Below are 25,872 nucleotides of genomic sequence, written 5' to 3' on the forward strand. Positions count from 1 at the left end.
AATGCAGATAGTGTGGATGTCAGTGTAAAGCATGGGTACTATGAACAATTCTATCCACAGCAACCCCTCTCTGAAAACATACATTTTCAAATTTATTCCAATGAAGACTACTTCATAGATTTATCGTCCACATTTATTGATTTAAAAGTTGTGGTGAGGAAAAAGTCTGACAATTCACCTCCCTCCAACGTCGATGGACTATCCTATGAGAATGGTGTACTACACAATATATTTAAGCAAATATGTGTCTACTTAAATTGGAAATTGGTGAGCACCAGCAACAATCTATCAAACTATGCTAGTTACATACAATTTATGTTGATGACTCCAATGGTCTATAAGAAATTGAGAGGTATGCCAATGGGCTATGACTATAGAACAAATGTTTATACTGACGGTGAACTCACCTGGGCAGTGTGCACGGGGTATTATTTAGTTTGTAGCCCAAATAAGGAAATAATCAATATATCCCAACGGATGCCCCCCACTGTTTAAATTGTGTAAAATTACAACTTGCTCTGTCAAATTTCATTTTGAAAAAAACATTTGGTACAGCACCCGATCCTAATGTCAATCTCACTTCGGCAATATGCAAAAAAAGCAGGTTATGAGTTTTGTTGCTTTGGCAATTGAAAAACTAAGAGCCTCCGAAAATAACATAAAACTGATCTTCTCTTCCACAATTGCCAATCAACGTCATATTGCCACTGGTTCAAGTACTTATATCGATTCTCAATTTATCAAAAGTGAAACTCCTTCGAAACTTCCCTTAACTTTTGTAAAACGTGCCCGTGCCATAGGATTGCGGACAACCTTGCCATATGAATTTGAATTATTTGGACTTTCCTCATTTGTCTGTAAAGTAAATGGAATTCCTCTCTACAATTTGTCCTGTGATAAATCCTATAAGACCCTATATGAGTTGACAATGTAATCCCTAGATAAAGATTCTCAACTATATGAAAATGGTATTACTGATTCAATGTTCGCAAAAAGTCATGGTATCATTGTTTTGGACTTGTCTGGTACTCAAGATATGAGTATTGTCCGAACGGGTACTGTACGTTTGGAGTGTACCTTTGACAAACCATTGACAGAGAGCGTAACATTAATCTCACTCAATCAATTTGAAACCTACTGGGAAATTACCCTCGATGGTAGTGTTCTTTTAGACTTGGCACCATGAACACCAATCAAATAATCAATGTATTTAATATGGATCCTTTTATGTCCAAATATAAATCCTATTGTATACCCTCAGATTTCCTTCATCATATTCATACTGTTAACAAAACCATTATCATTGTTAATAATAGTCCTTCGACTGTGCAGACGGGTCATTGACTATGCATCTATCAAACAGTGAATAATATAAAATTTTTTGATGTTCTTGGTCTGCCATATGCATTTTAAACACCAAACATCAAAAACTACCTTGAAGGAAGTGGGAAGACAATTATTCAAAATCGGAGTCGAGTACAGGATCTATCGACCAAACGCTTTGGATTTCATGCATTAATTTATTTCATTTTTCGATGTCGTGATTATACTTTCAGTGAATTTCTCAAAATTTATGTACACAGTCCACGTTTGAATGACTTTCTAGTAGAAAATATCCTCTCAGACCTGTACAGTATTGATTTCAGTGCCCTAAGAATAAAGTGTTTTAAAAATGTATGTGAATTTGTTTATTAATAAAATATATATGCACTATAAAAAAGTCTATTGTCTTCATTTGTTTAGATCTCTTCTTCTTCATAGTCATTTAGATTGTCATCATCATCATCATCATCGTCAACAACGATTAGTGGTGGCAGATCATTTGGATTCAACTTGTACTGATCCTATTGGACAAAGTCCGGATCACATTTTCCACAATATATTGTAACTTCATTTTTATTAAATCTTCTTGTGAAGTCAATGATACTATTACGATTCATATTGAAAAATTCACCTGTTTCTATCTGATCATTTGAGGTAATGTCGCACACAATATTCTCATATGAAGAATCACTTTCTGTCACAGCCAAATAAAAATCGCTAGGTTTATAATCATTACCTGCATTGTCCTCACAACGATGACACAGGAACCATACTCTCTTCATGTTTTTACAATTGAAACGTGCTCCAAATTCTTCTTCCCAATACAATTCAAAGCCGCGACGATATCAATCCCTTAGAAATAAACTGAAGTCACGTTTAGGTTTTTTTCCAATCATACCAGGGTAAGTATTTTCCCACTGGTCAAACTTATCAAAATGACAATTAAAGCATGGATATCTATTAGGATGAGGGTCACAAGTGTCTTCAAAACATGTATTACAGTCTTTAATTTGTACAGCATATCCTTTAAGTAATTTACATGGATTGCATAGTCTACATTTTTCATTATAGCCTTCATCTGTAATACAGTTCTCACATGAAGACCAGCTGCCCAATGTATATAAACATAGAGAACATGTATGATACATTTTTTCGATGTTGTCCGTCTCACTGCCAGAAAGAAACTGACTCAAAATCAATAAAAAAAATAACAATGTCTTCTAGGAGGAGGAGGAGTAATCGAGCAACGCCACAAAAACTTATTTCCTATTGTTTTAAAGAATGAATTTCTATGTAGTGGTTAAAAGCAGAATCACAGTGTCATTTTGCTTTGTTTCAATTAATATATCAATAAATTGAGTAAATGAATTTGATTCGCAATTCATAAGCTTCATACAATAATCCAAGGATGGAGAATCAGATCCCATTATGCAGTTAAGTATTTCTAGATAAAATATTTTCCGTTGAAGAGATAATTCCAAAAAGTCATCATCTAACACTAAAAATTTTTCCAATTTGACTAGATTCCGTAAGATCTTCTGTTTCTCAAATCCAATCATTCTTGATACTCCCACTACCAACTATAGACTAAAATAATAACCATGGTTTCGTGAACAGCACGAATTTTCATGGTAGTTGAATCGATCATTACGCTGTGCGCTTGTAAATATTATAGCTATATGAGGGGACTGTCCGCTCTTTACTGTTATAACTACATTGGGTACCTGTCTTCTATCTATCATTATAGCTACATTCGGTACCTGTCTTCTCTCTTTAATTAACATTGTAATGTAGTATCTGTCTTCTACCTATCATTGAGATAGTAATTTCCTATTACCCCACTCTCTTTCATTGTACATAGTAATTTCATACCTGTGCGCTACCTTTAATTGTACACAGTAATTTCCTACCTGTGCGCTACCTTTAATTGTACACAGTAATTTCCCATTACCCCGCTCTCTTTCATTGTACACAGTAATTTCCTACCTGTGCGCTACCTTTAATTGTACACAGTAATTTCCTATTACCCCCGTACCTTTAATTGACCCCTTACTACTTACTTCTTTGATTTCCATACTGACTTAAGTTTGTTGAAAACAGCGCTTGAGATGCCAATTCTTCTCTTTACCTGATTTTGCACCACTCTTGTGTAATCGATCCAGCTTCCGAGGTACTTAAATTCATGGACTTGTTCGGCTCTGCGATTTATGCACAGGAACTCGACTGGCAAGCCTGATGTTGCCATTGATTTAGTCTTGTCTATGTTGATGTTTATGCCGAGTTTCTCCGCTTTAACGCTGACTTTGTTAAAGAGCTCCTGGAGTCGCTGCTTTCTCCTTTCCAGTAGTACCACATCATCCACGAAGTCGAGGTTAGAGAGGATTTAATTTCTGATTGTGACTCCAAAGTCAGTCGCTTCTCCAAAAACATAGTCCATTAAAATGGCAAATATAACCACCAACGGTGATAACGGTGCATAAACCAGCAACGGTGATAAACCACCCATCCCTGTCGCCACATGATTTTCAAGTTTCTCTTTCTTCCTTTCTCTGTCTTTACACAACATTCCCTATTTTCGTAAAAGGCCATGGTCAAACTTATTATTTTCTTGGGGACACCATAACACTGTAGAATTTCCCAGAGTTTGTCACGGTCCACAGAATAGAAGGCCTTTGCAAAATCAATGAAGAACATGCATATCTTGTTGGACCACTCATTTGCTTTTTCTCGCAACTCATTTGAGGTTAAGTAGAAGGCTAATTTTTATAAAGCCAAAATATAATGGCAGTTGTCCTTCTAAATAGAAAGTTTACTATCGTCCAAATTTAGGATAAAATATATCCCATCTCTTTTTAAATTTCGTTTAATTTCTTCTAGAGTATGGTTTAAATACAATTTCTTAACTCTTTTTTTCTTTCATAAAACCTTTAATAAATCGTAACAAAGCCATTCTTTTTCCGAAGTAAAAAGAAAGTTCTTGGTTGAAAGGAACAAAGATAGGAAAAAAGGGGATGATCTGACAGTTTAATGTAAGGAAACATTGGTTATATCTAAGATATTTCAAAAGCAAAAACTAGTCACTGTAGTAGAATAATTGAAAGCCAATATTCCAGCTCGTTCAACAGCTACTGTGGTTAGCTGGAACGAGGCTAAATGGAACGCCAATTACAAAGCAATAAAAAAAAAGTTTAACTCTTTGTTCGTTAATTGTAGAACAGATTTTGGATTATTGATTGATATTTTCAACTCCTTTTGAGAAATTATTGATTAAGAGATAACCACTTTGAATTTCAAACGTACTATAAACCATTTTATGAGTATGATAACCATTTTATGAGTTTGATAACCATTTTATGAGTTTGAGTATGAAAAAAACTCGATAGGGTGTAACCCCGAGAGTAATTTTTCTGTTTTAAGAAACCCTAAAAATTCTTTACAAACCAGAAAATTACAAGTCCCAATTTTTGGACTCACAAGTCCCAAAATTGGGATACAAGTCCCAATTTTTGGACTTTTGAACAACAGAAAACCCTTTCCTTATCAATAGTGGTCTTTGGGATCCTCCACTTCCCTATTATGAAGGTAAAAATGAGACTATGATTTTCTATTTTACACTAAAATTGTCATAGAATTCGAGGTGATGACCCCTCAGACTGCAACTGACTCAGCAGCTATTTTTACCGCTTTGTCTAAATGTATTTCTGCAAATGTTAGAGTCATTACCCCCCCCCCCCCATCCATGATCTTATTTGAATGGCTTTTCTAAAACTTGGATCTTTTCAGGTTATCCCATGAATCGAGTCATGCATTTTATGAGTGAAATATTCTGCCATACTAAGATAGTGGCTGCCACCCCTTTACCACCCATCCTAAACTCTTAATCTGAATATAATGATTCAAGCGAATGGAGGTTAGGTTAAAAATTGACAACTTCCCTCTGCACTGATCTGAAGAACTTCGTAAGAAAATAAAAAAAAATAACCTAAAAAAGGATGGTTGCAACTTCAAGTTGGTTGCAACTCTTGAAATCTCTCTTATTAACCATTTTGAACCTGTCTATTTATTTGAAGGACGTTTCTTATTGAAAATTAGACAAATTTTAAGTTTTGCAAAAAATCAAAAAGAGTCTTATTTTTCAAAACAAAAGTTACATTTTAATAGCACGATTTCACCATGAAACTAACTATTTAGGCTTGATATTTACTTATTTTATTGATTATCTATTTAAGATATTTATGTAGATAGTTGGATAGTCATTTATTTACCTAGTTATTTATAACAGATTATTAGTCAAAATATTTAATCTTGAAACAAGGCTAACAATAAAAAGAGAGGTAATGAGGTAATGAGAAAGAACCACTTCTTGCTTCTCCAAAAAGGGGCAATGATTCTTGATTCTTGAAAAGCATTAAAGAATGGTAAAATTCATTTTTCAACGGCTCTTGTTATAGATTAATTTAAAAAACAAGTTTTTTCAACTGAAAGTAAGGAGCAACATTAAAACTGAAAACGAAAAGAATTTTTTACATGTATGAAGGGGGTTGCCTCCGCCTCAACACCTCACTCTTTACGCTAAAGTTTTTTTAGTACTTTTAAAAAGCGTCTTATTGTTCTAACTAAACGGCCCGGGTGTTTCAGGAATTTGGGCAAATTTGGACAAAAAATTCAAACTTTAGCGTAAAGAGCGAGGTTATGAGAAGGGGGCGACCCCCCTCGTATACGCAATGGTTTCTGTTCGTTTTAAGTTTTAATGTTGCTCCTTACTTTTAGTTGAAAAAACTTGTTTTTTTGTTTAATTTCTGATCGTTTTTCAAATAGTGCCAGAAAATCTGGCCTCACCTACACGGAGAAAATCCCTCCCCACGGAAATATCCTCTAGACAGTTCAATCACGGTGAAAATTTACCCCGGACAATTACTTTTAACCACTCCGCGCGTAAAATTGTGACGGAAAAGAGAAATCAAGACATATAAAAAGAATTTTGTATTAGAATTTTGGCCAATTCCCGCAGTGTATAATTTCCCCTGACAAGTTCACTTCCTGGAAACTTCCCTTCAAATAGAAAATTCCCCCGTGGAAAAAACACCACCAGAAAATTCCCCACCCGATAATGTAAGCATGCATCCCGATAAAAAATACTATGCCTAAGCAATGGGCAAATTTTATAACTTAAGGACCGTTCCCCTGGAGTTGTTGGGGCAGGGGTCAGGTTATACCCAAAGGCATAGTTACTGGGCCTTTCAACTATGATTGACAAAATGGTTGTCTAAATTTTTCGATCAAATGGTTTTGAGAAAAAGGGGCGGGGGAGGGGGCCCAGTTGTCCTCCAGTTTTTTGGTCACTTAGAAGGGCACTAGAACTTTTAATTTTCGTTCAAATGATCCCTCTCCTGATATTCTAGGACCAATGGCTTCATAATATTACCCCTGGGGAAAATAAACGACGAACAAATAAACACACATCCGTATTCTTTCTTCTGGCAAAAAAAAATACAAAATTCCACATTTTTGCACAAGGTTTCTCTGATATGCTGATTCTGATGGTGTGATTTTTATTAGGATCACTTGACTTTTAGGGGGTGTTTCTCCCTTTTTTCGAAAATCAGGAAAATTTTCTCAGTTTCATAACTATTGAGGGGTATAACTAAACCTAATAAAATTTATATATTTGAAATCCGCATAAAAAGCCGATTCTTTTGATATTAAATAAAAAAAAAAAATTTTAAACTGAAAGTAAGGAGCAACATTAAAACTTAAAACGAACAGAAATTATTACGTATATGAGGGGGTGCACCCCCTAGTCAATACCTAGCTCTTTACGCTAAAGTTCGAATTTTGTTCGAATCACAAATCCCTGAATCTAAAAGGCCGTTTAATTAGAATAGATAGCTATTTTAAAAGTACTAAAAAACTTTAGCGTAAAGAGCAAGGTATTGATAAGGGGGCAAACCCCCTCAAATACGCAATAATTTCTGTTTGTTTTAAGTTTTAATGTTGCTTCTTACTTTCAGTTGAAAAACTTGCTTTTTATTTTAATTTCTGATTGTTTTTTAAATAATTCTGGTAAATCCGGTGCCTCCTTCATAGAAATGCCCCTTCCCCCATGGAAACATCGTCCATGGATATATCCTCCCACTTAACCCCGTCCTCCGACCCCCTCCCCCCCCCCCCCACGAGAAAAAATACCTCATGAAAACGTCTGTTTACTTTCCAATAAACAATACTATATGTAAACAATGGGCAAAGTTCATAGCTTTCAGCCCTTCCCCTGGGAACTGTGGGGGATGAAGTCATCCTCAAAAACATATTTATTAGATTTTAGACTATGTTGAACAAAATGGCTATCTAAAAATTTTTATCTGGTAACTTCGGGGAAACAATGAGCCTGGGAGGGGGTCTAGCTGCCCTCCAATTTTTTTGTCACTTAAAAATGGCACCAGAACTTCTAATTTCCGTTCGAATGAGTCCACCCACGATATTCTAGGGCCACTGGATCGATAAGATCACCCCTGGGGAAAAAAATAAATACACATCTGTGATCTTTCTTCTGACAAAAAAAATACAATATTCCACATTTTTGCAAATAGGAGCTTGAAACCTCTACAGTAGGGTTCTCTGACCACGTTACCACGAACTGTTTGATATCTATTGGTATCAAAATTGGTATCCGTTTTTTAGAGTTTCGTATTCGTTTTTGGTATCCGCTTTTTAGAGTTTCAGTTGCTATTGAGCCGGATCGCTCCTTGACAGAAATCAATGATGGTATTTAATTAAATGTGGGTCAATTAAACGGCTTTATATAAGAATACACAGAATATGTCTCTTTTAAGGCCTATTTATACGTATTTCATTTTTTCGCCGTGCATTATAACATTCAGATGCTTTTATTATACGGATTATGGAGATAGAAAATGGAAAGATAACAAGTAATTAAAATTTCATGGTTAAATTTGAAAAACTGAAGTTTTCTGCTGGGATTTTGAAGATACCTCAGACGTTTAAAAATAAAATTGTATTTCTTTTTTTCACTTTATAAGCCTTTCATCAGTCAGTATCATTCCTATATTTTGATTATTTAAGCCTTTTAATTGTTAATGTGAAAGGTATTAGTCCGTTTTATAGAAAGACAAATATAGAAAAAAAATTTATCAAAATATATGAGCTCTACGATAGAAACTTTGTTCTATTGACCTTTCTTACGTCACTAAGTGAGGTGAGCCAGGATTTTGATTCCTTACATTGATTCCAATGTATGATTGAGCAAGATTTCAAGAGCAAGAGCAAGATATCAGGGCCGTATCCAGGATTTTCGTTCAGGGGGGGTTTTACTAATTTTTGACTTTTTTTTTTGGGGGGGGGGGTTACTAATTTTTGACTCAGTTTTCGACTAATTTTACTGATTTTTACCTAGGTTTTACTAATTTTCGACTTATTTTCGAGTCGGTCAAAAATTTTGGGGGGGGGGGTTCAAACCAGGTATCAATCCATTTTTGTTTTACGGTTATTGGATGAGAAATTCTTTTTTTTTGCTCTTCAGAAAATTTGGAATTATGGAGATACAACCTTTTGATACCCGACCGACAATATACATCTTTTTAGCTTCATTTTATTGCATAGTTGAAGTTGCTCTTAAAATATATTTTACAGCATTTTTTTTTTAGCAAAAGCTATATTAAAGATTAAATAAAACGCTTACTTGAATGATGAAAAATAACTTCTGATGAATCTATTTGGGATTGAGTAAAAGAACTGAGCTGATTTTGTGGCCGGGACGCTAGTGCAAGATAGCCACATGCTGGCCCAGGAGGAATCAATGAATACCTGATCTTGTCTTGAGCAGAATCCACATCACTGGATGCTAGAAGTACGAGTAAATATTAAATAATTTACATGGGCTTCAGGGGAGATTTAAACTAGGGTCCTTTATTTATATCCTTTTATTGATATTGTACTTTTGGGGTGTGCTGATTAAAACAGTTAGAGGGAACCAAACTCTTTCGCAAACTTTTGAAAGTTGGAAAAAGAACACTTTAAAAAGGCTCCATTTGATGTATTATTCACCACCAAGAATCACTTTTTTTCTCTTTTTTTTCAAGTTAGAATTATTGTTTCAAATATTACAAATTTGTTTTCAATAAAATCTCCCGTCATCAATCACCAAACAGGAGTACCAAATAGAATTACCAAATAAATTCTGACAAATCTATCATGGACTGAGTGAATGAAGTAGGTTGATTTCCAGGCCATATTACTTAAGTAGGTTACCCCTGTGGTGGCCTTAGATGAATCGACAAGTTTCTGGTTTTGTCTAGAGTTGAATACATATAACTAGATGCTGAAAGTTTGCGTAGACAGTAAACGATTTACATCATATTCCAATAAAATTTTAACTAGAGTGATTACGGGTAGCTCATCATCTCGACACATTAATTTCAGGCTAAATATGTGGTCCCTTTAGATATTACTGAGGACCGTAACATCTGCCTTAGCAAGATATGAATTAATACAAAATATGAACTACGGGGTCTCTGGAGATCGGAGTATCTACAGAGTCAGACTCACTGGAGATGATTCACTTTAGAGCCTAGATGATTACACTTAGGTAACCTAAGGCTCCATATTTAAGGTTTCTTGAGTTAATTTAAGCTTGAAATTTTATCTTACCGCTTAATGATCTTAGCAGAAACTTTGAATCATCCCTTTTGGACCATCGGATTTACCAGAAAATTCCCCACTCCCCTTTTCAATCCCTCATATCTAGAATCCACCACCAAGCAGCAGTATGAGTTCCCCAAATACGGGGAATCATCTCGAAATATGTGAGATATGATCTAAGTTTTGTTCCCGCTTTTATAAAATGTTATAATTCAAAAGCATGAGTGTTATTACATCTCGTGGTTTTATAACTTGTGTTAACTTAAGATTGCATTGACTTTATAGATTTTCACTGTTTTTCATTTGTTTTTTTGTGTATTTTAATATTATGAAAAAAAAAAAGAAAAAAAATTGACGCGTTGCCAGTTTTATGGTTTTTTTTTCTAATAAAAAAGATTGAAGTTTGATTTTTTTTTTTTTTTTTTTTTTTTTAACTTTTGAGAAGAGCAGATAGGATCTTGGCCTTTGTAGACCTTTATAAGGTGGTTTAGAACACTTTGAAAATATATAATTTAATAAGAACTAACTGATTTTGATGAATCAATTAGGAATTGTGTGAACATCTAAGTTGAGTTCTAGGTCGTTGTCGTTATGGTAGTGCATAGTGCCCAAATACGGCCCAAAAATGAATAAACGGGTTCTTGATCTTATCAGGAACAAACCTCATCATCCAATACTTGAATCATGAGGATAAATTTACTTTAGCCTCAGGCAAGAAATATACACATATGGTTTCATTTGTAGCATTTTGAAAACACAAAACAAAACAGATTGAATGATGGTGTCAACCTTTATAAAAGATTTAACAACCCTGGATATATTGTAGTAAAATTATTTTTGAATCCTCTTAACCTTACATTTTTGGTTCTTCAGAGGGAAGGGAGTAATGAGGCCGGTGCATATCAGCGTGTATTTGTCTCAGTTTTTCTCCAATCTACATTACTCAGATCAAATTTAGCAAATAATCATCCTCATAGTGTCCTGCACATATATGGAGCTACTGCAGCTCTACTGATTCCCTTGAGTACCAAAATCAGCTCCACATTTGACACCCTGAAGTTTTTGGATACTGGAATTAGGGACCTGCTGTACCTACTTTAGGTACGAAGGGGCCTGAGTCTGATAAAAAGCCAACTTGAGTAATACCGAATATTTTTAACTTGATATTGGACACCTTACCTTTTTAATTTTGAATTGGTTTTACTGTGTGTGGAGTTTAGATTGCTCGGCTAAGATAACCCTAAAAGGTAGCGCTGTGGCACAAGCAACAAAGTTACAAGAAGAAATTTTTCCTTCAAAACTTTTTCGTTCATTTAATTTTATCAGCCTCAAGGGTTTTGCATCATACTTTTAGAATATTGACATGTTTGCCAGTTCAAAACACTAGTGGAGCGGCCTAGAATTACACTTACTTGTGTTTAACCCTTGTCTTCCACACATACAAACTTTTGTAATACCCTTCTCATAGAGGATCGACCTGCGTATACCTCTGACTGTGGATACGCATTGCAGGCTAGGGGATCAAGTTAAAAAAAACAGTAGCTTTCTGCTGGAGATAGACTTATGAAGGTTTGCAGTCACTGTACTACTTATTTGCTAATTCATTTAATAAATCAAAGTTATTATAAATAAAATAAATACCCCATAACCGTTATGCTACAAAAAATATGGATTAAAAAAATTACTGAATTAAAAATAATAATGGATAAACAGAAACACAGAGGAAAAAAATGATAATAAGAAACCCAATTTTGCATAACTCATCAAAACACAACTCCATCCTATTCGCTTCTGTCCTCCCAAGCTCATCTTACCCTTCTTTCCATCCTTGCGTCCACAGCCAATCCTTTCTCCCCTAGTTAAAACAAATTGAAACAAAGTCATCAAATCAAAAAAGGAGCTATGGAAAGGGCATGATTCCGCCATTGCATTATGAATAATATCGCACTGCAGGGATCGAAATAAAGATAGAAAACCCCGGCACTGCATAAGCAGTGAGAACATTCCTCTCTGGATATAATCCACTGAGACCACGAAGCAAAAGCCATTCATAAACAAGACATTATTCTTTCTACATTGAACTTGATTGTCCTACAAATTTCCTGACTAGGGAATTTCCTGTCCAGAAGCTTTTTGAGGACTGGCTGACGAGACATGTTTCCAGAAAATTGCAATTTTGGACTGAATATGAAAAGCTTTAGTGGTATTCTGCTACTCGGCTTTATCTAATAGCGGAAAACGTCACATAAACTTGATGACGAATATCATATAATGCATTTCAGACCTGACCTAGAAATTTGCGTTAAATATAGTCAGTTTATAGATTTTAGATTAATGCAGTATGTTTATAAGCTCTTATTTGGTTTCTAAAACACATAGGGTATATTCCAGATACTTGCTTCCTAAAAAGATTGGTTACAAGACACGCAATTCTAAGGAACAGCTCTACACATGGCTGAAATGAAGAGGTAAGTTAAAAAAAGAGAAAAAATGGCCACAGATTCTCAATTTTTCTTGGAGGAAATACCTTGTTAATGAGCATAATTTATCTAAGAAGAAGATGGTATCCAAACATACAAAGCGCCAAAAAAAAACTGGTGAATTGTTTGAAAACTAATGGATTTTTTAATCAATCAGACTTTTGTGTTTTTGGGGATGAGAGGAAGTAAAATGCAATAGTTCGAATTAAGATGGAAAAAACCGTAGTTTAACATTGTTGCACACCAAACTGCTACAGATTAAGGTTTAGGTTACCTGTATAATTGTTAGTAGGATGTTTTTATGCTCTTCTACAGTTGCATAAACGAAACACGACGATATTTATACCGCCTTATAACTGAGCATAAATTCTGTTTATCTGCCGAATTACATTTTTAAAACTGTTGTGTATGGTTTTCTAGATTGAAAATATGTTGAAGGTGGAAAAAAGGACAAAATTCCTATTTTTTGAGCAAGTTCTGATCTTTCCCCCACAAAAAAGTCATATTACTATCAAAATTCTAAACACGTAAATGGATAGAACTGAGACTGATGAATCTAATGATGGAAGTATATTATCCTTTTGGATCCAGTTACAGCTGCAGTCTTGTCACAAAATTGCTTCTTTCAGAAGGGTCAACGAAAAATAAAAAGCAATCAATAAACTTCACATCAGGGAATGATGTTTATTATGTGTGTGTGTGTGTGTGTGTGTGTGTGTGTGTGTGTGTGTGTGTGTGTGTGTGTGTGTGTGTGTGTGTGTGTGTGTGTGTGTGTGTGTGTGTGTGTGTGTGTGTGTGTGTGTGTGTGTGTGTGTGTGTGTGTGTGTGTGTGTGTGTGTGTGTGTGTGTGTGTGTGTGTGTGTGTGTGTGTGTGTGTGTATGTGTGTGTATATTTATGTATGTATCAGAATACATTTAATTCTTAGAGTCTAAAGTATAGGCTATATTTTATGTCCTGTAAAAAGTTATCTCCTGCAAGAATGTTTCCTTTTGCTCAAATGCTGTTACTGTCAAAGCATCCCATTGAGAAATATTTTGGATGGGGAATGATAAATTTCATATACAAGTTTTTGTTTTAATTCAGGCAGTGTTTTCAGCTGAGATAAACCCAGCTTTTAAAATGGTTCTACAAGAAAAATATACAGAAAAATGATTTATCAACAGAAAGTCACCAAGTCCAAAGATGACGCTGTTATCGAACAAGCTTTGTACAAATACCTATGATTATGTAACAATTTGCAACAATATATATAATAACATACGATAAGATAATATTGAGTAACCAAAACCTATCGTAAGCTAAGGAAGGGCCAATATGTTTCTTATATTAATTAAAGAATAAAAAAGGGAAACCGAAAGAAAAAATAATAAAAACTAGAAAAAAAATCAAAACTAATTGAAATAAAATGTGTTTTATATGAAATAAAGCAATATAATTAAAACAGTTTAGTAAAATATAAACTAAACAAATATGGAATTTAAAAATTGATAAATTAAACTTTACACAATGAGTGTTAAAAGCCTAAGCAAAGAACAGAGGGAGATAAGATCTACTTATCCAACAGATCTATTTTGCAACAGAAACTGCTTTGTGTGGAAAGTTTGATCGAGTGAAAAGGGAAATTTTTGTTGAGGGAGAACGAGAAAGGAAAGGTTTAAGGAGGGGAAAGGCATGGAAAAGCAAATTTTAATTGAGGCAGAACGAGAAAGGAAAGGTTTAAGGAGGGGGATGACGAGGAAAAAGCAAATTTTTGGGGCTTGTGGAAGGCACAATTGGTGAAATATGAGCAAATTTCAATTCTTCTTTCCTTAAAGGCAGCTATAATGGCCCTGGGAAGATGTAATGGACTAGCCCCTCATTAAAGATTATTCTTTGGCATGTTTTTGGACTGCCTTTATTTAGTCAGAAAAAAATTGAAGGTACCAGGATGCAAAATAGGGCAGGTGCTCTCAAGAATTTGGGACTTAAAAGAAAGGAAAATTCTCAAGCAATGTGATTTGGGACATTTAAACCTTTAAAAAAAATTACACCAACCGATGATCTCTTATGACACGCTATTATAAAACATGAAATTTACCTAAATGGTCTCTGCCCAGAATAGTGGCACCACCTTCCCAGACTAAAATCTCTCTTGGACCATCATATGACGGACTTTCATCGTCAACGCCAGTAACAGATACATCAATCCGCGCAGGTGCACTTTCTTGAGACCCTGCTTTTGCCACAATGACGAAATGATCTGAAAGCTTTTCACTGCCGTCGTGAATATACTATGAAAAAGAAAAATGAAAGATTGATACTTTTATATAACTTAAAATAATTATCTGCTGAGTCATATCTGTGTATTCGTACCAGAACCAGTTTTACTTAGGTAATGTGCCAGCTACCAGAAGATAGAAACTGGGTTCTGATTTCAGATAAAGTAACCTCTTTAATTTTTGGAGGGAGGGATGCTCCAAATTACCCTCAGGGATTAGCTCCCTCCACTGTTCACTCTTTGTGCAGGTAAAACGAGTATTCCTCAATGAATAATACTATATTAATGATGTTATAGAATATTGGCTATTTAAATTGTAGGTATACACTGTTTTTGGTTGATGGGGTTCATATTATAGGCTAATTGACGCTCTCTATAGACTGCTATAGAACAAAGTTCGGTAGAAACCCTCAAAAGAACTGAAAACTTAATATTTCGCTAAGAAATATTAAGAAAAATTAGTATTTTCGTTGTAGGCAGCACACTGATAAGACACAGTTGTTTGATATATGGCACGTTGTTAGAACGAAAATACACTGTTATAGCTTTTGTTAGTTTATTAAATAAGAAAAACAAGTTTTTTTTAACTTTAAGTAAGGAGCAACGTTTAAACTTAAAACGCACAGCAATTATTACGTATATGAAGGGGGTCACTCTTCGTCAATACCTCGCTGTTTTTATGCTAAAGTTCGAACTTTGCTAAAGTTCCCAATTCTTTAAAAATGACTCCTGAATTACAAAGGCTGTTTAATTAGAATAAATAGCACTTTTAAAAGTACCATAAAAAATTAGCATAAGGAGCGAGGTATTGACGAGGGGGCAACCCACATTTTTTTATTTAATTTCTGATCGTTCTCTAAAAAGGTGGGAAATCCAGTTCAACCTCCATATAAAATTCCCTTCCCCATGAAAAATTCCTCCATGGAAAGATCTTCCAAAATATCGCTCCTTATTTACAGTTCGCTATCACGAACTGTGGGAAAAAGTTTTTTCCGCAAAAGAAGTTTTTTTTAAAGAAAATTAAAGAATTCCACTAAGCTTAAGACGAGAAGAAATAAACTAATGCTACTACTACTACAACTACTAACAGCTCACTGCAACACCAAATCGTCTGAGGCCAACACAGTTGCGCACGCTTCTCCCCCTTACCAATCTATTCTAAGCTTCCGTCTTCACATCCTCCCAATAAATTCCAGTTTATTTTAAATCCTTTCTTACGACCTCATCCCACCCCATTTGAAAGGGGGAACCTGCTGTTGGTTTTACCCTAGATGCATGACCTATCAACCCTAAATGCTTCTGTTTGTTTAAACTGGAATCGATTTCTTACTGCAATTTCTGTTTGTTTTGGGTTTCAATTATTTATTGATAATGGTTTATATTAGTTTTCAACTTGAATTAATATTTGAGTTTATTTTTGCTTGTCTTAGGCATAAAAGCTCTTTACTTTTCATTGGAAAACCCCTTTATGGAAAAAAGTTTTTTTTAACTAATTTCAGTTTTTTTTATTAATATAATCTTTTATTGGTTAATAAAAGGAATATCTGTAAAAATATATCCAGTTTTTGTCCTTAATAACTAGGATCTTGCTTCTATAGGGCTGAGCCGTTCTCAATATTATTATCTTAAAATTACAAATATTGATAAATGTTTGAAATAAATATGGTTGCAGTCGTCGCTGCAACCATAATCAAGTCGTAGTAGTAGCAGTCGTAGTAGCGGTAGTCGTAGTCGTAGTAATAGTAGTAGTAGTAGTTTTCGTAATAGTAGTAGTCACAGTAGCAATAGTATTAAAAGTAGTAGTCGTAGTAGTAGGAGCAATAGTAGTCGTAAAACCAGTCCTAGTAGTAATAGTAGGACTGTCGTAGTAATAGTAGTATTTAAATTGTATATTTTGGTTTGTTCAACAATCCCGTTAACATTCTCTGAAAGATTCAAATTAAAACCCAAAGCCATTCCTATGATACTTCTAATATACCCTTCTGACAACCTGCAGGCACATAGTTTGTTTTGATTTAGTCAAACATCTTTCTTACCATTCCCTGAAAATTCCCCCTTAATACCCTCAGTCTTATCGGAAAAGAAAGATCAAACATGCCCCCCTTTCTCAACAACAAAGCCTTTATGTAAACAATGGGTTTCTTGCAGAGCTTACAGCCCTTTCCTATGGGGGTTTTGCTATCCCCGAGGCATGATTATTAGACCATTCGAAAATTTTGAACAAAAGGGCCATCTATAAATTATTACTAGAGGGAGGAGGGCACATAAAAGGGGGCGTGAGAGGGGGGATGGTTACCTTCCAATTACTTTTTACTTTTAAAATGGGTACTTGAACATACAATTTCCAATCGAATATAGTCCCCTCCAAAGTTATTATGACATCTCCGTCCTCACAAGGTAGCTTAGGGGAAAACAATATGAGAAAATAATACTTTGAAGCTTTATGGTTCTTCACTTAGGTTACGTTATTGCACTGGCTATGATCTTTTTAGAAACTGAATAAGCAGAAAGAATTTGTTTCCTAACATTAATTCGTACCTCTAGAAATAATAGAAGCTTTCAGTCTCGAGGCAGTAGCATTGGCACACCAAGGGTAAAATTTCCGGAGTTTCCTAACTATTTAGAAAATATTTCACAACTAATATGTACGGCTGATAAATTAAGAATTTTGCTTGTGACAAATTCATTGTTCATCAATAAAGCGCCAAATTTCTTTCGTATTCTTACATTTAAATAGCTATTGTAGCACTTAAATATGAACTTTTACTTACTTACTTAAAGCTCTTGCTCAGCAGCGTCGCCAGCGTAGAGGGAACCAGTCGTCAGCGCCGTCAGTCTTCTCCAGAGTGGTTGGTTCAGGGCGAGGGTTGTCACTTCAGCCGGGTTGATGTTTCTGGAGGTGAGCCGATCACGGATGACGTCCGCCCATCTGGTGCGTGGTCTTCCCCTAGGACGCCTCCAGCCATTTGTAGCTGGGTCGAAATCGAAGATGAGCCGGGCGGGTGTTTGGCCAGGCAGACGGAGCAGATGACCATACCAACGCAGCGAGCGAGACTCAAGCTGCTCGGACAGGGGTGGGAGTTTGAAGGACCTGAGGATTTCCGAATTTCGTACCCTGTCGGGCCATCGGGAGCGTTCGATTTTTCGGAGGTATTTCGTCTGGATGGCATCTACCTTTAGCATCTTTGTCTGAGTCAGCGACCTAGTCTCGCGAGAATAAAGCATGAAACTGGGAACCTAGGAAGAGTATATTCGAGCTTTGATGAGACAGTTGATCTGGAGTTTATGGAAGACTGTTTTTAGATGGCAACCGAACAAATAGTTCTCTTTTGCCGCTCTTGATGATATTTCGGCTTCTAGGCCTCCGTTTGAGCAAACAATTGAACCAAGGTAGGTAAACTGCTTGACTACCTCTACAGTCTGGCCACAAATTTCCAGAGATGACAGGGGGTTGGACGGCGTTTTCTCAACGGGCATTATCTTGGTCTTCGACCAATTTATTTTCAGACCGAATTTCTCAGCGGCAGAGGCCAGTGTTTCCAGTGTAGTTTTGAGGTCACTAATGTTTTCGCATATTAGCGCCACGTCGTCGGCAAAGTCGACGTCTGAAAGAACTCTTACAGCAAAGCCTATGCCAAACGGCTGCACCTGCTGTGTTTTATTCAGGATGTGGTCTATTACACAGTTAAAGAGATCAGGTGCAGCGGCACATCCTTGCCGGACACCATTTTTAATTTTGAAATATCCAGAAGGCCGTCCATTTACGATCACCGCACTTTCAGTGTTATTATACAGCTCTTTGAGGAGACGGACTATTTTCGTGGGTACGTCAGAAGACTGGAGGATTAGCCATAGTGACTGCCTATCGACAGTGTCGAAGGCAGATCGAAAATCGACAAAGGCAATGTACGCCTTCCTCTTATATTCAAGAGTTTTCTCTACTAGCTGTCTAATCATATGGATTTGCTCGGTGGTGGACCTGCCTGGCATGAAGCCAGCTTGCTGGGGGTGACGCAGGGCATAAAGGTATCTTGTTGCCCGTTTGAAAAGCAGCATAGCGAAGAGCTTTCCAGGAACTGAGAGTAAAGTTATGCCACGATAATTGATACATTCTGCTTTGCTCCCATTCCTCTTGTAGATTGGCACAAGTAGGCCCTTCTTCCAGTCTGAGGGGATTTTTTCAGAGTGCCACACAAAGTTAAACAGCATTTGTAGCCAGAGGATCATGGCTGGACCCCCATTTTTAAGGAATTCCGATGTTAGGCCACATATTCCTGGCGCTTTGATATTCATTAGCTTGCGGGTGGCAGCTTTTATCTCCTCCGCTGTAAATTCAGGACCATCAGGAGCAGGTATGGTAGTAGCCGCAGCAGCTGCTAGCTCATGGTCCGTCTGGTCTGGTGGATCTGAGTTGAGCAGTTTCTCAAAGTGGTCCTCCCACTGGCGGAGGCATTGTGATTGGTCGTAGATATTCTCACCGCTAGCGTCTCGAAGGTATGGCGTATTTTGAGTGTGCTGACCTGACAGCTCACGAAAAATCTTGTAGGTGGCTCCACTGTCCTTTTTTTGGCGGCCTCTTGCAGTTCGGATGCCTTGCTGTCAATAAAAGCCTTGCGGTCTTTATGCAACATGGAATTGTGCTCTTTGTTTAGCAGTCTGTATGTAGCCATGTCCCCGCCAAGACGTGCTTCTCGCCTGAGGTCTATGATGGCAAGGGAGTGATTACTCATCCAGTCCTTTTTCTTCCGTTGCCTCATTCCAACAACGTCAGTTGCTACCGCAAGAGTATTCTCTTTGAAGGACTTCCATGCAACTTCACTATCATCGCATTGGCCAAGGACCTCAAATCTGTTGGATATCTCCACATGGTACCGCTCAGCCAGAGCGGGGTCCTGTTGGATGCGACCGGCATCAATTTTCCGAGAAGACTGGCTGTTCTTCATAGCTTTGAGGCGCAGCTTAATTTTGGCTGCTACCAGCCGGTGGTCGGTGTTCCCGAGCTCGGCGTCACGGTAGGTGCGGCAATTCTGGACAGACGACAGCCATCGTCGACGTACGATGATGTAGTCGAGCATCTTCTTTGTTGATCCATCATTGCTATACCAGGTGTACTTGGCTATACTTGGTCTCTAGAACCATGTGTTTGTAATCGTTAGATTGTGGGCCAGACAACAATTCAGCAGCCTCTCTCCATTATCGTTTAGGCTATCCACTGTAGCAGGTCCAACAGCGAGATCCCACAGGCCTGATTCGTTTGAAACACTTGCATTCAAGTCTCCTAGGAGGAGGAGGTAGTCATGGGGAGGTACAGAAGATAGTTCAGAACTAAGCAGGTTATAGAAATCGTCTTTGTCTTCTTCATCAGCGTCGTTTGTGGGAGCATAGCACGTAATGACAGTTATTTTGCCGTGCTTCCCATCCAGTCTTGCGGTCAGGAGTCTAGGCGATACTGGTTTGGATGACAGGAGGGCCCTACGTGCAGCACTGTTCAGTACTAGGCCAACGCCTCCTCTTCTTTGGCTACCGCCAGACCACAGCAATGTGCGTCCTTCACCTATGTCCTCTTCACCATGTCCAGGGAGGTGTGTTTCGGTGACTCCAGCTCTTGTGACTTTATATTTTTTTAGTTCTTTTGCTAAAAGAAGCTTCGAACCGGGTTGGTTCAGCGTCAGGACGTTCCAGGTGGCCACATTGGTGCCACCTTGGTCAACAATGTTCAGAGGGGATTTTCCTTGGGCGGTCCGAGGTCGATACGGGGTTTGAGATTATATATCCGAGGCTGAATTTCTGGTTCCATTCGTAGCAATAGAAGTTTCAGGAGGAGGGCTGCCAACCCAACCGTCCCTAGATGCATTTGGTTCTCTGGTGGCTAGCCAGGTATCCAGAGGCACGTGGAGGTCGTTCTTCATGCGCCAATTTGCATGGGAACTAACTCCGGACGAGCATCATTAAATATGAACGCTAAATTATAATACTTTATCAATCAGAAAAGAAACAGAAAATGAGAGAAAAAAGTTACTTTTCAAATACGCTTACAAAATGTGGCCCGAATGAGTTTACAAATCTGTTTGTACGGCATTTAATGGATTGTAGTTTATTGTGATGTCTAGTAATTTTTCTGATCTGTACAGGTGGGATGAAAATAGATCGGTGTTTCTCGTTTGCTAATAGCGTTTTCCCAAATTTCATTGTTAAATCATGTCTTCGAGTGAATAATTTGGGGAAGAAATTATAACAATTTTTATATAGAAAAGAAATTATTACCTTTTTCAAGGTCTGGTTCCTACTGCAAAGTATCTTATTTTAGTTGGGGATTAGTTTTAAAAACTTTTTTTTACAAAGCAAAATTTTCAAAGAAAAGTAAAGAGCTCCAGTAAACCAAAATAAGCAGAAATAAAGTCAAATAATCTTCCAAGCGTAAAACTAACATATTTCACTATGAATAAATAAATGAAACCCAAAACGAACAGAAATTACAATAAATAACTAAGTCAAACTCAAAAGTGACTAAAAAATAACATGAGTAGGGATGACAGCCCCCCTGATATCTCAAGACCTGATTATAATTTGCACTTTACAGAAAAAAAAAGTAAATGTCGTGGATTGTTAGTTTAATATGCTTATACTGTTATTTATTTCTTAAAGTTTTAATGTTTTTTTAATTATTAAAGTTAAAAAAGTGAAAACATTTAAGGTGAATTTTGTTAAATCACTTGAGAAAATTTAGTTTCATAGGAAAGAGGCTGACACTATAAAAAAATATTCTGCATTTCCTAATTGAATTAACAAAACAAAAACTCTTGACTTCTAAAAGACTTTCTGAGCCCATAAACAAAAAGAAGATTAGGTATTAGTTAAATTTCATCATCAATGGGACTTTGTCCCTTATGTAGAAATTAGCAAAAATTTTCGATTTAAGAAGGCAACCCCAACACCCAGAACATTTTTGCCCCTTTGACTGGAAATATTGTAAATTATCCTAAGAGCACAGTTTGAGTAAGTGTCTTGTTATGATTTGTGAATCTCTATCACTAGCAATTCAGTTAATATTATATAGAAGGATATAAATAATTGAGAACTTGAAGGAGATAAAAATGTTATAGAAACATAACAGTAAGAATTTAAATTTTGTTATACGCGAATAAAGGGTTTTTAGTTATGAACGAATAGCTGAAAATGAAAAAACTGAAATGACAAAAAGAGTGGCAATCGGGTTAAATATGTATTTACCTTGGGTACTGGGTAAGGTGATGGAAACACTAAATGCTGATATTATGAAAAGGCTCAGTTTATGAAATTCAGGAATTATTGGAACAGGACTTGATTTTGATAAAATAAAGTCAAAACAACAAGATTGTAACCAACACGATTTACAAGTCCAAGAAACGAAAAGGAAACGCATATATATGAAGATGTATTTTTATTCTATATAAAGAAAGGGGTAGAATTTGAAATAATTAAAAGTTCCTCATCAGACAGGGACCGAGAAAAACTGAAAGAGATCCGAATTCTAAAGATTATGCTCAGAGCGTTTTTCGAAAGAAAAATATAGCGTAGAAAATGATGCTTAGAAACGTGTTCACGAATCAGTTTAGTAAGAACGCCATTCTTCGAAAAAAGAAAATGAAAAACAAAGTCAAAATCAGTCATAATGGTATTATCTACATATTAAACAAAAAAAAAAGTTTTTTTTACTGAAAGTAAGGAGCGACATTAAAACTTAAAACGAACAGAAATTATTCCGTATTTGAACGGGGCTGTCCCCTCTTTGACGCCTCGCTTTTTAGGATAAAGTTTTTATTGTTTTAAACAATAAAGTTGTATGACAGATTCAAACTTTAGCCTAAAGAGCGAAGCGTTGAGGAGGGAACAGCCCCTTTCATATACGGAATAATTTCTGTTCGTTTTTAGTTTTAATGTCGCTCCTTACTTTCAGTTAAAAAAACTTACTTTCAGTTTAGTTCTTATTTAATTTCTGAACATTTTTTATTAATACAGGTTTGAATTTGGCTCACTGTACATGAATAATCAAAACTAAATTTGCAATTTTTTTTTTTTTTTGGCTAAATGGTTTTCTCGAAATTTTGTTCTGACGTAACTTACGAATTAACTTACGTAACGAATTTCTGTGTTCGTACGTTTTTTATTAGCATAAATTAGGTAGTTTGCCACCTAGTCAATACCTCACTCTTTACGCTAAAGTTCGAATTTTGTTCGAATGACAGACCCCTGAATCATAAAGGCCGGTTAATTGGAATAGATAGCTCTTTTGGAAGTACTAAAAAAAACTTTAGCGTAAAGGGCGAGGTATTGACAAGAGAGCGAACCCCCTCAAATACGTAATGATTCGTTTTGATATGATTGTCATATGATTTTTCGTCAATGATTGTCATATACACTGTTAGTTTTAAATTTTATGTTGCTCCTTACTTTCACCAGAAATAATTTTTTTTTTTTTCTGACCGTTTTAAAAATAATCCATATAATCCCATCCCCCAATGAAACATCCTCCATGGAAATATCTTCCCCCGTAACTCCCTTCTCCAACCCACCAGAAATAAGTCCCTCCTGAAACGTCTGTGTACTTCCCATTAACCAATACTATATGTAAACAATGGGCAAAGTTCGTAACTTGCAGCCCTTCCCCCGGGAAGTTTGGGGGATTAAGTCATCCTCAAAGACATATTTATTACATTGTCGACTATGCTCATAAAAATGGCTATCTCAAAATTTTGATTGGGTGAATTCGGGAAAAAAATAAGCGTGGGAGGGGGTTAAGTTGCCCTCCAATTTTTTGTCACTTAAAAAAGGCACTAAAGCTTTTATTTTCTGTTTGAATGAGCCCTGTCACGATATTCTAGGACTATTGGATCGATAGGATCACCCCTGGGAAAAAAAAAAATAATAAAAATACAAAATTCCACATTTTTGCAGAGAGGGGCTTGAAACTTCTATAGTAGGGTTTTCTGATACGCTTAATCTGATGGTGTAATTTTCATTAAAGTTTTTTGACTTTTATGGGTTGTTTCCCCTTTTTTCGAAAATAAGGCAAATTTTCTCAGGCACGTAGCTTTTGATGGGTAAATCTAAACTTACTGGAACTTATATACTTGAATCAGCATAAAATTCTGATTCAATTGATGTATTTATTGGTACCAAAGTTCCCGTTTTTTTTTTATTTCGGTTACAATTGAGCCGGGTCGCTCCTTACTTACAGTTCGTTACCACGAACTGTTTGATATAATGCCACATAAATAAAATATTTTATCAATAGAAATATGTGCCAGTTGTCTGGAGTATGTTGTCTAGTCTAATTTCTTCTTTGATTTGATAATTTAAATTAATAGGGAACAAAATATAGAAAAAAAAGGAGTAAATAAAAGACTTTCCGACATTTTATTTCCATTCTCTTAGAGTTTTTACTTATATTTCAGATGTTTGTTGGGAAAAGAAATTCCAAGGTTTGGATATTCTCTGGGGATTATTGCAATCATGGAATTTTTTCTCCGTTTTGGAAGTCATGCAGAATTTGATTATGTTATTTACCAAGAATTTGGAACTGCTTTGGGGGCAATAAAAGCAAAGTGTGGATACAAAAGGCTGCCAAGTATGCAAGGTTACATAAATAAATACGGTATAATTATCAGAACAAAAAAGAAGTCATACTACATGATCAAACAGTTCGTGGTAACGAACTGTAAGTAAGGAGCGACCCGGCTCAATGGTAACCGAAACTCTAAAAAACGGAATTTTAATACCGATAGATGCATCAAAAGAATCAAATTTTAATTTTGATTTAAAATATATAAGTTTCATCAAGTTTAATCTTACCTGTCAAAAGTTATGCGCCTTAGAAAATTTGGCTGATTTTCGAAAAAAGGGGGAAAGACCCTCTAAAAATTATAGAACCTTAATAAAAATCACACCATCATATTCAGCGTATCAGAGAACCCTACTGTAGAGGTTTCAAGCTCCTATCTACAAAAATGTGGAATTTTCCATTTTTTTGCCAGAAGAAAGATCACTGATGTGTTTTTTTTTGTTTTTTTTCCCCAAGGGTGATCGTATCGACCCAGTGGTCCCAGAGTATCGTGGGAGGGCTCATTGGAACGGAAATTAAAAGTTCTAGTATCCTTTTTAAGTGACAAAAAAAATGGAGGGCAACTAGGCCCCCTCCCACGCCCATTTTTTTCCCAAAGTCACCCGATCAAAATTTTGAGATAGCCATTTTGTTCAGCATGGTTGAAAATATTATAAATATGTCTTTTAGGATGAGTTAATCCCTCAAAGCCCCCAGGGGGAGGGCTGTAAGTTATGAACTTTACCCAATGTTAACATATAGTATTGGTTACTGGGAAGTATACAGACGTTTTCAGGGGGACTTTTTTCTGGTAGTGGGGGGTGGGGGTGGTTCGGGGTTTATATGGGAGGATCTTTTCATGAAGCAAGTTTTCATGGGGGAAGGGACATTGCTATGAAGGGGGCGCCAGATTTTCCATCATTATTTTTAAAAAAAATAAGAAATTAAATATAAAACAACAAGTTTTTCAACTGAAAGTAAGGAGCAACATCAAAACTTAAAACGAACAAAAAAATATTAGCTATATGATTGGGTTCACATTCTAGTCAATGCCTTGCTCTTTAAGCCAAAGATTTTTTAGTACTTTCATAAGAGCTATTTATTCTAATTCACGGCCTTTGTGATTAAGGGGTCAGTTTTTAAGAATTGGAACAAAATTTGAACTTTAGCGTCAAGAGCGAGGTATTGACTAGGGGGCAAACCCCCTAATATACGTATTAAAAATATATGAATTTAGAAGTTCGTTACGTAAGTTAATTCGTAAGTTACGTATATTTATTACTAATAAAAACGTTCGTTTAAGTTGGGCGCAAAACCCCTATGCCTTCCCAAGGCCAGAACAAAATTTGCACTTTACTGAAATAAAAAACAAATGAATGTCAATTGTCAGTTTAATATACATATACTGAAATTTAGTAATCAAAATGTTAATATTATTTGATTTATAAAAGTTATAGTAAAAACATTTATATTTTTTCAGTAAAGTGCAAATTTTGTTCTGGCCTTGAGATCCTCTAAGACCAAATTTCCAGAACTTTCAACTACGTTAAACAAAATGGCTATCTCAAAGTTTTTA

The 25,872-nt window shown here is 36.1% G+C and overlaps 1 protein-coding gene across 2 annotated transcripts in view; it reads right to left on the reverse strand.

The window, feature by feature from the left end:
• Positions 1–25,872, reverse strand: part of LOC148944032 (chondroitin sulfate proteoglycan 4-like) — a 530,325-nt gene that overhangs the window by 20,313 nt on the left and 484,140 nt on the right. For both annotated transcript variants that reach the window (XM_089099784.1, XM_089099785.1), the window contains exons 14-15: positions 14,537–14,729; positions 9,020–9,181 (exon numbers count right to left, since the gene is read on the reverse strand). In XM_089099784.1, the coding sequence (XP_088955910.1) occupies positions 9,020–9,181; positions 14,537–14,729 (355 nt within the window). The remainder of the gene's footprint in view (positions 1–9,019; positions 9,182–14,536; positions 14,730–25,872) is intronic.

The sequence above is a fragment of the Artemia sp. Qi Xiang Cuo genome, chromosome 14 (assembly GCF_049724085.1).
Source record: "Artemia sp. Qi Xiang Cuo chromosome 14, ASM4972408v1, whole genome shotgun sequence".
NCBI classification, from domain to species: Eukaryota; Metazoa; Arthropoda; class Branchiopoda; order Anostraca; family Artemiidae; genus Artemia; species Artemia sp. Qi Xiang Cuo.